This window comes from Aphelocoma coerulescens, chromosome 2 (genome assembly GCF_041296385.1).
Source record: "Aphelocoma coerulescens isolate FSJ_1873_10779 chromosome 2, UR_Acoe_1.0, whole genome shotgun sequence".
NCBI classification, from domain to species: Eukaryota; Metazoa; Chordata; class Aves; order Passeriformes; family Corvidae; genus Aphelocoma; species Aphelocoma coerulescens.
Window position 1 is genome coordinate 43,960,678 of NC_091015.1, and position 16,602 is coordinate 43,977,279.

At 40.7% G+C, this 16,602-nt stretch overlaps 1 protein-coding gene across 2 annotated transcripts in view; it reads right to left on the bottom strand.

Moving 5' to 3' along the window:
- SCRN1 (secernin 1) overlaps positions 1-16,602 on the bottom strand; it is a 41,259-nt gene that overhangs the window by 8,909 nt on the left and 15,748 nt on the right. For both annotated transcript variants that reach the window (XM_069007207.1, XM_069007208.1), the window contains exons 3-5: positions 10,236-10,417; positions 3,196-3,398; positions 207-401 (exon numbers count right to left, since the gene is read on the bottom strand). In XM_069007207.1, coding sequence (XP_068863308.1) covers positions 207-401; positions 3,196-3,398; positions 10,236-10,417 — 580 coding nt within the window. The remainder of the gene's footprint in view (positions 1-206; positions 402-3,195; positions 3,399-10,235; positions 10,418-16,602) is intronic.

The window sequence follows — 16,602 nt, forward strand, 5'->3', positions numbered from 1 at the left end:
GTTTTGAAACCTTGAGGGTGACACTAAGGGCTTCATCCTAAATTGTGGCAAGTTTAGGGACAGTCTTTAGTTCTGATCTTCATTCCTACACAGTTCACATGTAGAGGTGCTCTCAGTCACATGCCGTTCTGGACAGAATGCCTGAAAAGGAGGCAGCAGTGACTAAAAAACCCATTGTGCCCACAGAAGGAGAGCTCAACACTTACCACCTTGCTTTTCTAGGCTCTCCCTGCCGGAACAACAGGCTAAATGGCCATCAGCAAGAGAGAACACTTCAGAAAAATTGAAGTCTGAGTCTCCGTTCCACCAGCCTTGACTTTTGACATAATTCCTTAGTTCAGGATGCTCAGCATCAATTTTTGTAGTTAATGAAAGCTGATTGCAAATGCATTTCACTCCCTCTAGAAAGAGTCACATATCAAAAGAGAACATTAATACAGTTTTTCTGGGAGAAGCTGGAAGGAAAATGTCATTTCAATTATGAAACAAATTAAGCCACTGGTTAGGATTTACATTTGGCATGACTGTGTAACTATATAATTACACATACACAGAATTACCAATCACTGTAGGTTGCAGAGCTCAGTTCTCTGTGCCCTACTGAGACACTGACACTTGTGATTAATAGTGGGATTTAGTCAGAATGCCATTTTCCCAATCCACACCTCACATGCTCTGACCACAAGGCAACACTGGTATCCAAATGCCAAAGGCACCTGTCTAATCTTTTTTCCAGTGGCATATTCCACAGACACAACAAGGCTTGAGATCGGACTTGATTTCAAAATATATTTCAGCAGAGCTGCACTTGATGAACCTGCCTTGCCCTTCAAACCTAAGAATTTGGAAAATGCTTTTAAAATCTTAACAATTGCTTTAAGCTTCCCAGTTGAGAAACAGATTCACTGTAAGCTGCAAGATATGTTTAAATTAATCTTAAATTTTAAAATGGCATGAAGTCAAAACAAGTGTAAGTAGCCTCCAAAGAATACTAAATGGTTTTTTAAGTTCCTTTTCTCAAAAATACCACAGTGCCTACAACCATATATCCACAGCATGGCAGTGGTTGCTGTAGATATCCCTCAGAGAGAATAAAGCAAATGTATTGCAAGCCAGAGAAAGAGCTGATAAAATAAAACTATAAACTAAAATAAACACAGATTCTGGAATTTGGCACAAACCATTTCTTAAACAGAAGCAAAACCGTAGTTGTGGAAGTTTTAAATACTGCCTTCCAAAAAAGTAATCTCGCTTTTGTAATGCCTCATGCATACAATTCAAATAATGGGTAACAACTTCAGGAAGTTCTGTGCATCATTCTGCAAAAAAGTCCCTGTCATCCAGTTCTGCCTTACACTAGGGTGACTGACAGCTTATTTTGATTCACACTTTCAAACAGTATACTTTTCAGGGACTTTTCTTCACTTGAGTGATGAGAGTATTTGTGCTCATGTCCAGCTAGGCAAGCCACTCTTTAAGAGCTCTTTAAATATTACATTTATTAACTCAGGCAAAATAATATTTCACGGGTTTGATCCACCACAAAAAAATAAAATGTATCAATCAATTTTTCCACTCAGACTAAAGAACAGTAATAGAAAGGATTTTGAAGTGTTTATCCTTAAATTACTGTCAGAGAGCTGCATGATAAACACTATAAGCTTTACAGTCCTGCAGCAGTAATATTAGAACAACTCTGAGGAAAAGATATGCCTTCATACTGGGGAATGACACATTTTCCCTGTTTTAGCAGCATTTGTGCATTCATTTGAAAGCTTAAGAGGCACACTTATGGTTGCAAAAAAGAGCCCCCTGAACAAAGTATGAAATACAGAGTTCTTACATAGCCAGCAGCCTTTCCCCCTGGCAGGCTGTGGGAGAGGGAAACTACTTATCTGCAGCTCACAGGGACCTCCTGAAGAGCAATGTGCTGGTAAAAACCAGAACAGAGCTGCAGAACCATTTCAAAAAGCTGCAAGCAGCAGATGAAGGCAACAGTTTATTTGCTGGGAAGAAGGACATGAAGGTTATGTATTGCTGATGCAGCTAAAACTGCTAAATAAAACCCACTGTTCTTCAAATATCAGTCAGGCAGGTCAAGAGAAGGCAGGCTGTCACTGCATAATCCCAGGAACCTCAGGAGTCAGCTGCTTTCCAGAACTAGGGTTTTATCAGGACAGCATTTTCAGTCTCGGTTTGGTATCTGTTCATGCCAGAAGACTTGTAGGTATCCTTAAAACACAAGCTTTACTTGGGAAAACACCACCTCTGTTAAGGTTACTGATTCCTATTTGATGGCATTGAACAACATTGCACAGCCTGGTGTTACTTCTTTGCTCCTTCCCATGTCTGCTATCTCCTACCTTTCCTTCAGGGGGAAATGAGGAGAGAATTGAGTGGATCTGTCATAGCTCAAGTCATGGATGACAAAAGTCCTCTTAAATACTCTGAATTTTCACTTCATTCAAACATGAGTACATTTAAAAAGCTCTACTCTTATGAAAATAAAAATTCCTTCAAAACCAAGATGTGAATAAATTAAATGCAGGCCTGAAACAATCAAGGCAGCCCATATATGCTGGAAAAGTTTTAAATAAATTCAACCACTAAGCCAGTGAATTCTAGAAGTTGGTTTGGCAGCTCTGGCTTCACACATACAGAAAAAGAAACCATTTACAAGTTTAAAGAGCAGAAAAGTATTGTTTTGCACTATCATTTAAAAAACAGGGATATGAAGGGAGTATATCTATTTCGGTAAAGGAACCACCACCAGCAACCCATTCAATTTATCACCTCAAAAAAGCCCTTTTGTCAAAACTATCAATGCATATCCTTTTCTCACTGTATTTCAGATTTGTAAGTAATAATTTGGGCATTAACTCCATCAAAAAAACACTTGACATATTCCCAACAGGAAATAAATCTGGGAAAATACACCTGTCAAATATAAAAATGATGATTATTATATAGTTTATGCATAAAGGCAACAATCTCCATCTTCACAGAAAATGCTGTTACATCAGCCAACACAAATCAACACGTAACAAAAAAAATCAGAGTAGCACAAATACAGAAGCCTAAAATTGCATTAGTTAGTCACTTATTTAAACTTACTGACTCTAAGACCAATTCTTCCATGACTGCTCTTTACAGGTATTTATAATAACAGAGATTTGCTGTGAGTTCTAAACTAACCTGTGATTTTTTCAGCTGCCCAATACTTTCCAGAAGTCTCCAGTATCCAGCCTTCATTTCTGTCCACAATCAAAAACGCACTTTGGAAAGTATGGCACGAACTCCCATCTTCATAATAATTTCCACCTTGTCCATGCTCTTCCAACAGAGCAACTATTACATCCAATGCTTCTTTAGCTGTTGCACCTCTTTCTAGGCCAAGCCTATACAAAAAGGGTAAAACAGAGATTCAGAGAGGAATGAAACAGTGAGATCTCCTTAAGTTATTAATTTTAAACATCAGCACTCATCCGGGTTTACAATATTGAAGTGTCTGGTATGCCTAATATAAGAATTCTTGCTTTAATGAGTTACTGGAATTAAAGAATGAGATATTAAATTATTTGTTTCTAGTCTTGATCTTTCTACACTGGTTCTTTATTGTCAAGCCTATCATAGCTGTCTTTCAGTTTTTTAAAAAAGAGTCCAATTGCCAACCAATGATCTCAGCTGCACTGCAAACATGCAATGCTCTACTTATCTTCTCCTCAGGCAGAATACATTTGAAGGAGAATTTGCAATCATTTTTTTCTAAGTAACAGCTGTACCAAGTTTGTTTTTCTGTACAAAAGTGGGAAATAGTAAATTAATACTACCAGCTATCAAAAGAGGGAAGGAACCAATATCCAATATTACAACCTCTCTTTCCCAGTGCTCTGCCTGGCCATGGAAACTAGGTGTTACCCTTACACGCATACTGCACACAGTAAAGAGAAGCATTTGTGCACAGTCATACTTCAGAGTTCCTGCAGAGACTTCCCCAAAAAACTTTTTGAATACCAGATATGGCTTTTGTCAGAAGTAAGAGCAACCACAGGTCTGAAAGAACATAATTTTAAAAGGAAGTTCGAGCAAAGCAGGGGTATTTTATGGAAAAGTAATCTGAGGTATGGTAATAAATTTAACAAAGCCCTAGGGAACGACTGTATCCTGCCTTGAAGAAGAGGCATTAGATAATCCCTCAATATAATTTACAGCTCTAATTGAATCAACAACAAAAGCAGTAACCAGAAGTTCAAATCAGACCTGCAAACGATTTCACTGGTTCCAAAATCCAATTACTGGTAATGAGGAAATGCAGTGTTTCAAACAACAGCATATCCATGCCTCCATCCAATGGGAGAGTTACCTGGATCAGTCCAAAATTTCTCTCTGTTGTTTATTATTAATGTTGTCACATTAATATTTTCCTCTGTGTTTGTCTTTCTCTAATCACTCTATGGACAAAATAATTTTGACTGATGGATAGTTCCAAGAAAATCACTTTTTTTAGATAAAAGTACTATGCTAGCTCTTTCCATTTCTCTGGAAATCACATGACAAGAAAACACTACTCTGTTTCTGTCCTAAAAAGTACAGTAGACAAATCAGGTTCTGATAATTTGAGTACAGATTTGTGGATCTCGGTACTTCTCAACCTGATCTCTGCACTGGGTCTGCTTTGTTAAATACTTGGCTACCATTAGCCTTGCTTTAGGCTGAATTATTGAAAGCAGTGTTTTCATCTCTCCCAGCAGCATCTACTTACCACTTACTGACAAAGAAGAGCCAAGAGCCAACTAGAATTTTAAGGCCTACCTTAAAGTGACAGCTCCTCCCCCATCATCTCCTTACTTTGCATTTATAGGATCTTCCCCTCTTTTCTTGTTAGCTGAAACTTGTTTTGTACTGGTGACTCCATCTTTAGTCCCTATGCATTTATGTTTTTCCTTCATTCTTTTCATCACTGGTGCAATTGATTTTTCAGACCATAATTTAGAAAAATTTAAAAGACATCATTGAAAAGCTAGTCCAAAAGCATGTCTTATTTATTGCCTAAGAGCAATCCCAAGAGCTGCCACTGCCACAGGTAAGTGAATGGACTGAAAACTACCTTGGTGACCATACAGTCACTAAATTCAGTGATAATCTGCTCCCTTCTCCACAGATAATGACCAAAACCATTAGGTTATAATTAGATCAAAACCTGCCAAGAGATATAACATCCCACTAAAACTTTTAATAATGTCTCCCTGAAATTTTCCATTTGAGATGGTTAAAGTCTAGCTTTTCCTGTCAAAAGCACAGCAGGGATTCAGTTTGAAGAAGTATCCTTTAGGTCTGATTTTTTTTATAAATGGCTCCAATGTTATATTTATTTCCATTAAAGGTCTAGGCTCTGCTTTTCCTGGCTGCTCCTATCTGTCAGTCACAAGGGACAGCAAAAAACACCAAGGGGAAAAAACCCCATCCAACACAGCAATCACACAATTCGTTTCCACAAAATTAAGTCTTGTCAGTTATCTCAGCATCAGTGTCCTGGGCAACCACAGCATAACCCTCCCACACACTTCAGAGCATCCTTCACGGTGAGCTGGAAGAAAAGTTTGAAGCAATTTCACCCCCAGATGAGAACTTGAATTAGTCATTAATAAAATTTCAGTGATTGAGTACAATCCACTGCCTAAGTACCTCCAATATGCTATCATATTGTCAAAACAACATTATGTTAAGCTTTTCAACTTCACCTGTCAGTTACATAATGCAGGCTTTCCAAATTAACTAACACACTTGATGACATTCTACTTTATTCAGTTTTGAGGTCTCTAAGGAAAGAAATTGGTAAACAAATTAATACCATTTTAAAGAGCATTCTTGACTCCCTGCCAAGATTGGCATCTCTGTGTGGCTCTGAAAAAATTATTGCACCTGTGATGAAAAGAACAAATAAATAATACAAACACAGAGGGATTAAAATTAAGACAAAAATGCAAAAATAAGGGTGTAATTTACAGGTTTCTCAATATATACCTTTTGTGTGATAATGCTGTCCTTTTCTAACTGCATCAGCAAAACAATACATGAACTCTTCATATGAATGTGCTTCACTAGTAAACAGGTGCTTTACAGAGGCAACTGTGCCTCCAAAAAACCCAAAACTGCAGGCAGCGAGGAAGAATACCTGAAGAAAATCCTGATAAGCCAACCAATGTAGCAATACTGGTACAGCTTTGAAAAATCAAGCTTTTGAATAAATCCCTAGAGAAAAAAGGTTCCTTAGGAATTTGTGCTGGAGCATGTTTTCTCTCAGTTTTTCTGTGTGTTGTGACTAGGTTCATGTTCTCCATTCAGATTAACTGGGATGGAGACCAGCCTGCATGGAATGGGACCAACTTCTGACCCTGAAGTCCATCACACAAACTTTATTAATTTCTTAATTATCACTGAAGTGTTCTGACATGCTGTGATACTCTATCAAAGAGGCAGAGCTGGTGCCAGCTGCTTCACTGCAGCCTATAGAGATTGATTTCGTATTTGATGGTTCTCTATTCTATGAGGTGACATGAAATAGACACACTTAATTCAAGTGGCCAAGTCTTCACAGTAAGAGAAAGAAACACTTTGGCTGGAACAAGCAGCAGATGGTAACAACACATCTCTGGTTCTCCTTGCCTGAAGCACCCTCTCTGCATCTGAGCTACAATTTCTTCTGCAGGTAAGAGGGAAGAGAGGGAGGGTAGCAACTACAGGTGATGATTATTTGTAGTTTATGACCAGCACCTCCTTATTTTGATATATCCTGATTTGCTGGTGTGGGTAAATCTAGAGCTGTTGGATAGCATATATATTTGAATGTTCACCAGTCCTTTGAGACTGCAATAACTGTGACCAAAATAAGCAGAACTTGACATTTAAGCCAGTGGTTTATTAAGGTTCCAAAAGGACTGCAGTAGGAGGGAAAAAATAAAGGTGGAGCTTAGAAAGTCAGATATCTAAGCCCTTTTCCTCACAAAAGGTTGTCCTATATTTTCTTAAATAACCCCTCACATCTACTCAGTCTCCCTCGAAGCAATTAAATTTACTCATCCTTGCAGGTACAGTTTCTCCACAGATTCCTTCAGTATATACAGGGCTTAGAGAAAATACCAAAGAGGAATATAACCCAAATTCCCTCCTGAGGTTCTCGTTGGTCAGATTCTATAGCTCTCTGATCACATTTCCAGTTTCCACTGCATTCTCTCCAACTGGCCCATATTCCTCTAGATTTATGGTAGCTGGAAGCAGACACCATATGTGGATACAAAAATACTGTTAGCAAGACATTTTCTTGCTTCTTTCTAAGCCCATGAGATACTTTTCTCTCTCATGAAGATATTTGCAGAAGTTCTGTAAAACATGAACACCTGTGACCTTGCAGAGCTTTGTTTATGGTACAGTAGAAAAATATGTTGACAATGGATGTTTTAGGATTCTAGCCAATCAACCCCAAGGGGCTGATCCTTTGTCCAATTAGACTACAAAGAAAAAAGTCTATAAAAGAGTTTGTAAAATAATTAAATAAATCAATCTTGCTGCACAATTCCTGCCTGCTGGATCTTCTCTCCTCTCCTCCCTAAGGCTGAGGGATACAGTCATAACCATATTTCTGCAGAGACACCTTAGAGAACATGTACAGTTACAGTTTCAGGCAGCTATACACCTAACAACAATTTCTTCTAACTCATGCTTCCCAGCTTGCTTATGAGAATAACTTCTAAGGTTTAATGTCCTCTTAAAAGTCAAGGTATCTATTTCTTATCCTTTTATCCATAAAATATGTTAACTCATTGCAGGAGTAAAGTAGAATGGTTTGACAGGATTTTTCTTGACTACCAGTTATTACTGTGCATTCATCAACTCCTTGATATTTGAGTTTTCTCCCCTTCCTGAACTGAGGTTAAGCATGTTTATAACAAATCTTTTTAACTATACTAAGCATAGCCACAACATTTAACTTTTTCCAGTCAACCAAAACCTCTCCCATCTTTTACTAGTCCTCAAGAAAAATGAGAATTCACCTGTAACTGCTTCAGTCAGCTCATTAAGTATCCTAGGGCAAATTCCAGGACCACTGGGTCTAACACGGATTTACTTAAATATGCAGCTGTTGTTCTGTTCAGTCTTTAAATTGAGTCCATTTGCTTCATCTCTCTTTGAAAGAAGTTCACATGTTCTCTCTTTTTTGATTTTCAGCTTTCATCCCCCACCCAAGCCTCCTCTGAACTCTCTTAACTGCAAGATCACCATTCAGGCTGAGACTTACAGGGTAGCACAAGACTTTTGGGCAGACAGCTGTCAATGAACAGGCTCACAGGAGTTTGTGTGCCAGCATTTTGAATAAGGGCAATGGTTTGCATTGGAATGCATGGGCTGAAGTAAGGCACAGTAGTTTGTTTATGTCTACAGCTGGCTATAAGCCCAGAATAAGCTTTTTAGGTCAGAGTAGGCTGCTGTAAAGTGAGGGAGAATGAAAGGCACACTGGCAATCTGATATTACAAATTAGTTAGCAGTTCCTTACTAACAACGTAATCATATCTCTTATCCTGTCAGAACAGCCACTGCTAGACTGAAGGGTAGGTAGACAAGGTCGATTGAGTGAACCTGCAACAGTACAAGTATGGTACAGACTTGGTAGGTAAACTCAGATTGCAAGTGTTTTAATGTTAACTCAGCTGTACTGGGAGTCTGTCGCGGGTTGGGTTTGTAACCAGGCAGAAACACCAATTTAGTGTAGTGGTTTGGTCTAAAATACTCATTACTGTTTATCTTCTGTGAGATAAGAGTTAGGAGAAATGCAAAGCAGGCCCCAACTTGAATGAATATAAAGAAGTTTATCAACAGACCTAAAAGAAGAAAAGGAAAGAAAAAAAAAAAGAAAAAAATTATACCACCTTCAGAACTCTCCTCCTCCCCCCACCTTCCTCCCTTCTCCCACTGACAATGTAAAGACAACCCTGAAGATGTTCAGTCTGTTTACCACTTCCATAATAACCTTGTTCAGTCCATTTAGAAAGAGAAGTCTCTTTTTGCTCGTGCTATGAAAACAGTATCACACCGAGACAGCCACCCACTTCCAAATATTGTTCAGTCCATTTAGCAAGGGGAGTCTCTCTGCTTGCGATGTGAGTCCCTTCCCCCGACTTGCAGCTTTTTCCGCAACTGCTTTCGAGGGTCCACTCTTGAAAGTTTTCTGGGGTATAATTTTAAGGTTGAGCTGTTCAGAAACAAAGAAACAGAGGCCCTTCTCCTTCCCTGGGAACAAAGGGTCTTCCTCATCTTCATCATTAGAACTATCTCCGGGAGCATCTCTAGGAATTGAGGTTTTACTCCTTTCCTCTTTGGAGCAACAGTCCTCATCTGGTTCATCTCTCTCTGTCCAAACTTCTCATGAAATTACAGCTGCGGCAGCATCTGCCTATCTCAGCGCAGGTGCTTTTGCTTACAAGTTGAACACTCCACCCCCCATATCTTCATGAAATTACAACGGGATACTCTGATATATCATAGCTTCACAACAGACTTTCAGCTTTAAGCATCTCCTCTCTCTCTTCCCTCAGGTTTTCAGCTCTTCACAGCAATAAAAGGGTTAATCTCACCTCGGCCTTACAGCTGGAATGTGGCTTATCGCTGTTGGTCCCCTGACCTCTGCCGGACAGAGGTGCCGCTTTGCTGAATCTCGGCCGCAGTGGAGGGGGGGGGGTTCCGAGCCTCTCTGGCCGCCCACGGCAAGGCAGTGGGGGGGTTCCATGGCTGGAACAGGCCCATGGCTCCAGGCTGGCCGTGGCCCGGCCCATCCTGGCCCAAGCAGGGCCTGGCCGGGCCTGCTGGCCCCTGCACGGGGCCCGCAGCCACCTGTGCCAGCGCCGGAAACGAGAGAGAGCTTGGGGGGGAGTTTGTCTATTCTTAAGTGTGGATCACAGAGGCGGTCACAACTTTAAGTGGCTTAAAGAATTGTCCATATTCAAACTGGCCAGCTGATAGGTTCTATCAGGTCCCAGAGGAAGCTGTAAGGACCCCTTAGCAAGGACATCCCTTCTGGGACTATGCTTGCTAACCTATGACAGAGTCCTACCTAGAAGGGTCTCCTGCTTATAGTGTTTTAAAAAATCTCCTTATGCCAACACCACAAAGCTGTTAGCTGGTACCAGCATCATCTAAGGCTGATGATGAAAGGCTGGTCACAGCTCAGCAAGACACCCACCTGACAAGATCCATGCCAAGCAAGGCTTCAGATTCAGAAGCAGGTTCTCTGGTCACGACAGCTTCATTAGCTACACACACGCCGTGCTCGTTAGCTCCCATTTCTGCCCCCCAAAGCCAGGAGGGCCTGCTCAGCACAACAGCATGAGTCTTCAGCACCTGCTCAATCTCAATGTACGTGCACTGCAGAGACAGCAACAAGAGAGAAAGTTAAACAACCACAATGTACAGAAAGGACACACGTTATTGAAAAAGTCCATGTTTTGTGAATGAGCAAGCAACTTTTAAAAACAACATTTAGGTGTCATGTTTGAACCTTTATATCCTTGCATTGCATAACCCCAGGAAAATATGTGTTGATGCTTGCAGGCTCCCAAGAGACACGCAGGATCCAAATGCTAGAATCAGTGGAAAGCAGCAGGAGACAGACTGTACTGCTACACTAAAAACATGATCATACTTGTACACAGTAACAACACCAAACCATTCTACCACCTCCCCTAAGCACCATCTCCAGTACTTTATTAAGTACATAGTGTAACAGTGGTAACTGGGACAAAATACATGAGAAGGCTTCCTCCTCTCCCTTGCTGCCTCCCCTGCAGCTGCCCCCAAGACAGAGACAACTGGTAGAAAGAGGAAAAAAAAAAACAAGCCTTGAAAGATTCAGTAGTATGCTTTGATAAACAGTCACAAAACTAAAACATGGGTATTGCTGTTGCTTAAACTGGTGTTTCTACTATTTTAAATGGTCTACTTTAATTACATGTCTGCGGATGTACTCTGACAAGTCAAAAATACAAAGGAAAGCTGCAGAGAAGTCATTGAAACTGCAAGGAAGAAAGAAATTATGTTATGTTTCAAACACATTTACTTCCCTTCATAACAAGAGCTTGCCTTCAAAACAAGCATTATTTTCCCAGACAGCATGGATGAGAGCTCAATCCATCATTACATCATTGGCTTGTGCAAACCAAAGAAATGGACTTTACTGTTGAGTTTACATCAAGTTTTTCAAGGATCAAACTCTGCAGAACTTGCTTCTGAGAAAACTAAAGTTATCTGTATTTACGAGGCATCTCTTAGGGTCCAGCACTCCTGTTGTAACTTCTTCCTTACAGGAAGTAATCTGCAACAGTTTTTTGGGGGAATATCTGATCAGGCATATCAAGGTAAACAGGATCATCAGAATGGACTAAAAGTTATTTGCCTTGTTTGCCTGGCTGTGTCTATATTAAAACCTAAAGCCAAAGAAATCATCCAAAATTATCAGAGCAGTGAGAAGCTTTGTTTTTTTCCTAGCCTGTCTTTCCCCCACTAAAGATTATACAGCATGATCATCTTTAGCCTCCAGTCCTGAGCCATGATTTTTACAGTAATAGTTCATCTAGCATGCAATTAAAGCACATAATAGACTACCTTTGGTCAAAAATGGGATTTTCAGAGTCCTTCACTTTGACCACGCAAGAGGGATACAAGAAATGAGCTTGCCACCTTCATTGGGTAATGTGTGCAAATAGGTCAAAACAAAACAAAATGAAGCAGAGGGGCAGTGAACTCTTTCAGTCTAAGGACAGGCTTAGGCAACAAGATCCTGTCAGGGACTTACCTGCTGTATTTGTAGGAGAACGACCCTAATATTTCACCAGGCTGTTAGACCAAATTGCTTATATAGTAATACACTGTGATTTTGTAGAGGCAAATTCCTCATCTATCAAGGTGCAACAACATTTGAGAGCTAAGATCTGACTAATAAAAACTCTTTACAGTTCACCCTTTGCTTCATTGTGTAACCAAGCCATGCTGAAACTGATATTTCTTACCAAAACTCCCCCTTCTCCCTTTGAGCTGTCAGCAAAAAAATCTCATTTTTGACATTCTGCACAATTTCATTTCAGAACGTCAGGTCAGTGCTGTTTGCTTGTGTGTGAACAGAGAATAACTGCATTTGCTGGATGTGCAAAGGGGGAGCTGGAGCAGCAGGGAAAGACTACATGTCAAGACAACCCCAGAGCAGCTATCAGGCCCCAAGTCTGCAGCCTTAGCCCCCCACATTTCACAGGTGGTCAGCTGGCTGGAGCCATCCTGCAGAGCCATCCAGGACATGAACCATCTCAACCCCACAGCAGAAAGCAAAAACCTAGGCACAGTGTGGAGACTTCAGGACTCCATAAACCCACACTTGCATAGCACTTTCTGGCTGAATAGCCCTATTATACAAGCTTTCTTACACTGAGTCTGATTTTCTAGAAGGAAAAATGATAACACTCTGAAAAGTGATAGTTAAGCCAAAAAAATGCTGAATGCCCTTCCTCTGCAAAACATATTTGCAAGGCTATCCTCACTACCAATGGCTTATCACTTGGTGCCTCATTCCAAAACCAAGTACTACCAAAGCTGCTATTCATTGCAGAGATCTTATTGTCAATGGTAGCAGTGGAGAAAAGGGAAAGAGGAAATAGTTTGTTCCTGCTTCACGAATACAGAGCATTCTGAAAAAAATGTGGTTATTGTTTTTTAACTATGTAATCAGAGGCCAGAAAACATCCACAGGCAACATTACACACCTCAAAATACAGCTGTCACCTTCTATATTGCTTTTTCATGTTGCTCAACCCAAAAAGAAGTGAACATGGACCATATTTTCACACTATATTCAGTTTCCATACAATAAACCATGTACACACACAATACTCAAGCCTTATTTATATAACTTGTCTCAGAAGACCTAAATAACAGAAAAACCATTTCAACCTGACAGTCGCTGACAGGTCTTATAAAACCAGTATTGACTTGATTCTTATTCATTTGTCATGGTTTTGACATTGCTGAATAAGTCTTGATGAAATTTTACCTTCCCACTATAAGTATTTACCCCAGTAAGCATAAAAAGTAGGCACTCAATGGGATTGATGTATTAAGGCAGGAGCTTGGTTCATATTTATACCAGTAGGTATGAGCATCTCAAAAAAATAGGGTTCAGAGGTGACAGTACATTATTAATTTTAAACATAAAGCTCTCACTTCATAACTTCACCATCTCCCCTTAAAATAACATCAGAAAACTCTTTCCCAAGAAGCAAAAGGAACTGGACTATCCACTTGTAGGACTCATCAGTTGTAAAGGTAGCTCAACTAGAGCCAGACACTGGATTTGCAGCACAGCAAACCACTGCTTCTTGTTCCACAGAAACCAGGACATATCCTTGCAACAGCTCGAGCACAAAAGGAAATAGGGGGGGTAAGACAACACTAGCCACCAAAAAAACCTCCCTGGCCACTAGATCTCTAGAAACAGGAGCTCGGATGATGACAGAATTTCAAAACCAGGCAAAAACTCCAACATCCCTGTCCCCTCTCCTGCACCCCACAGACCTGGCACATCCCTCCAGCACAACAGCAGAGGGGCCTGTTCCACTAAGCACTGTGCCAAACTAGGCAATGACAAATAAAACAGACCTCAGGTACTGCTGTGATTCTGCTTGCCACTAACCCTGTCTTCAAAATTCCTGAACTGTCCAACCTCAGCGTTTCCTAAAACTAACATTTTTCTTAGAGTATGAATGCTAAAAACAGAAGAATACTGACAAATTTGGTGGTAAAGGCTGAGAGTGAGCCGTGTCAGGCTCCATGGATTTTCTAGAACTCAAGCCCTGAAAGCAGCATAACTGGCATTTTGCCCTGTGACAGTAAATTCCCATCAGAAAACATAAAACTAAAGAAGAGAGACTTCACATACAAGAGATGCAGCCACCAACTTTAGAGAGAGTTGAGCAGGCTGGGAACTAATGATATTTCTTTTATTTCACTTACAGTATCAAGAAGAGAATCTTATCAAGGGAGTTCTAAGAATAGCACAAGGCACAAATGTATCTCCCACCCTAGCTTGGGCATGCAGATAAGTTGGAGGTATTCCAAAACCAGACACGACAGTCATAAGCACAAGAGATTTCTTCTTTCATTAATGAAAAGAAACTATTGTGCAGTTTCTACTGTACTAAGGCTGCAGAAGCCCAATTCCTAGCACTGTCAGTCAGGTCATTATGAAATATCAATGAAATCACATGGGCTTCAGCCCTGGATAACAAAGGCAATAGTCAGGGAATGCTTCAGAAAGAAATGATCTTTGAAAAGGGGCATTAAGATTCCAGATTACAAAAGAGATCCCACCCCAACCCCCCTCCCTGCCATCAGATCCAGGCTCGAACTTGGCATTAACTCTTTGCTTAACTACTTCAAGCACTGCCATACCATAGCACATATTTGAAAACAGGTAAAGTATCTGTATGATTGCAGCAACTCGGTAAACTGTGCCATGGCTGCTTTTTTAACTCCTTCCAAAAGAGGGATGAAAAAAACGTGCTGAGGCAGTCTCATAACCCACTGCCTCCCTGGCCATCAAGACATTGAGACTGACAGCCTGGTTGGAAATGTCTAGACAAGTGATTCCACAGGTGACGTGGGCTGCCTAGGCTTTCCCATCACGGTGAAGTGGAAATCTGGAAAACTAGAACAGAGTTGTTCAAGGAAGCTGCTCAGACTATCTCATGCACATGTGTCTGCCAATGAGCTTTACAGACAATTCTTTTGCTGCTTATTTACAGGAACAAATTTAGTAGAGCTCAAAGAAGTGGGGATAACTTTTCTCTGGAAAGAGAAACACACAAGCAGTAGCACACAATACAAAGGAGGTGGTCAGCCAATGCTATTACCACTGCTTGTTTATGCACTAAGCAGAACTAAGCATAGAGTGTAAGACATGTGGATGACTTTACCACACATGGCCATTAAACATGGCCATGACAGCTCCTACAGCAGCAAACTTGTGCCACAGTGAAGGGGACAGCCATACACCAGGATAAATCCAGCCTGGGTACATCTCAAGCAGTCAGCCCCAATTCTAGTGGTCACACAGTCAAACCAGAACAGTGAGCAGAAGTCTCTCCAGCAGCAGGATGAATCCTCAGGTAGCCAGCTCTCAGAAACACACATTGTGCTACTACCTGTATCCTCATGTTGTAGACAGATATAAAAGCATTTACTAACGTACAAATAGAGAACAAAGCCAATTTCTGCCACAATAAAGTGCTTCTTTCTTCTTCACATTAAGAACAGCTTTTTCTCTTTTTATGAAGACCCTGGTGCACTTTACATACACTTTGTATTTGCATATTGTTCCCAACTGTTTGTATTCAGTGCAACCAATAACTATAAAATTTGAATCTTATCTCTAGCAGTAAGGATGATAGAATTTATAATAGAAAAAAAAATAATTAGAGAAGCTAGAAAAAGCCAAACAGTTCCCCTGTCAAAAAGCAGAACTATCTATGCCTTTTGACTGACTCTGACCTGCTCTACCAAGCCACCAAGGAGCCTCAGGCATATGAGCCACTGTATGGAAACATGCTCATCAAAATGAAATTTAAATATCTTTAAATAAATCAAATAGCACAGAGTGCAGCAAGGTTCCCAAGGTTGAGGACAGTCTCTGGAGACACTATATGTCAGAGTTGATTTAGCAGTCAAGAATTCACCTCTTGCTTTTCAAGATACAAATTTAGCAGTCTCCTGGGCGAGGAGCAAAAGTAAAACTGAAATGGGGATGAAGCTTATTAATTTCATGTTTTAAAACAGTAAGAGACAGATTTCAAAGAAGCCACAAAAAGCCCATCACAGAGCTATCCTCAGAACTCTTGGATATCCTAGGCATTTGAAATACTTGCTCACTCATATGTTTTGACACGAGTAAATGGTTTGGGTCAAGATGGGAGAGTTGGCAGTTTTTTGCCCCAAATAATTCTAATACTCTCCCTTCCTCTTCCTCTCTGCTACAGTAAAAAAGGAAAATTAAAAAGATTAAGAACAAAAAAATTAGTTCAAGCTAACCAGTTTTGCTCTGGTAGCAGAAGAGAACAAATAAGCAGCACTCCCACAGTAAAAACAGGCTTTGAGAGGGCAGAAACATCCAGGAGATTATGGCTTCTACCTCTGAACTGCTGCCGGGTTGTGCACTGCGCTACAAAGCAAAGTCAAACACATTAGCTTGAAGGCCAGTGGCCTGCAATGGAGCAGGAGAGAGAAAAAGCTCACATTAGCCAAGCAATGGACTGCTGAAGGCAGCAACCAGTTTCTTTTATCAGCTGCTGTCTGCCCGCACAGTGCCTCTCCCCATCTGTGTGCCAGGTCTCAGGGTGAGCTGCAGCACAGGGGCTCGGGCAAAGCCATCTGTCTGCACGTGCAGGAGCTCTGCTGCCTCCCAGCCAGCACCAGGTCTCTGTGGAGAGGCAAGAATGCAGCTTCCTAAAGCACCTCTGAACTGCGAGCCTTCAGACTACAACCTTATTTGTCTACACAGAGTAAGCATAAAG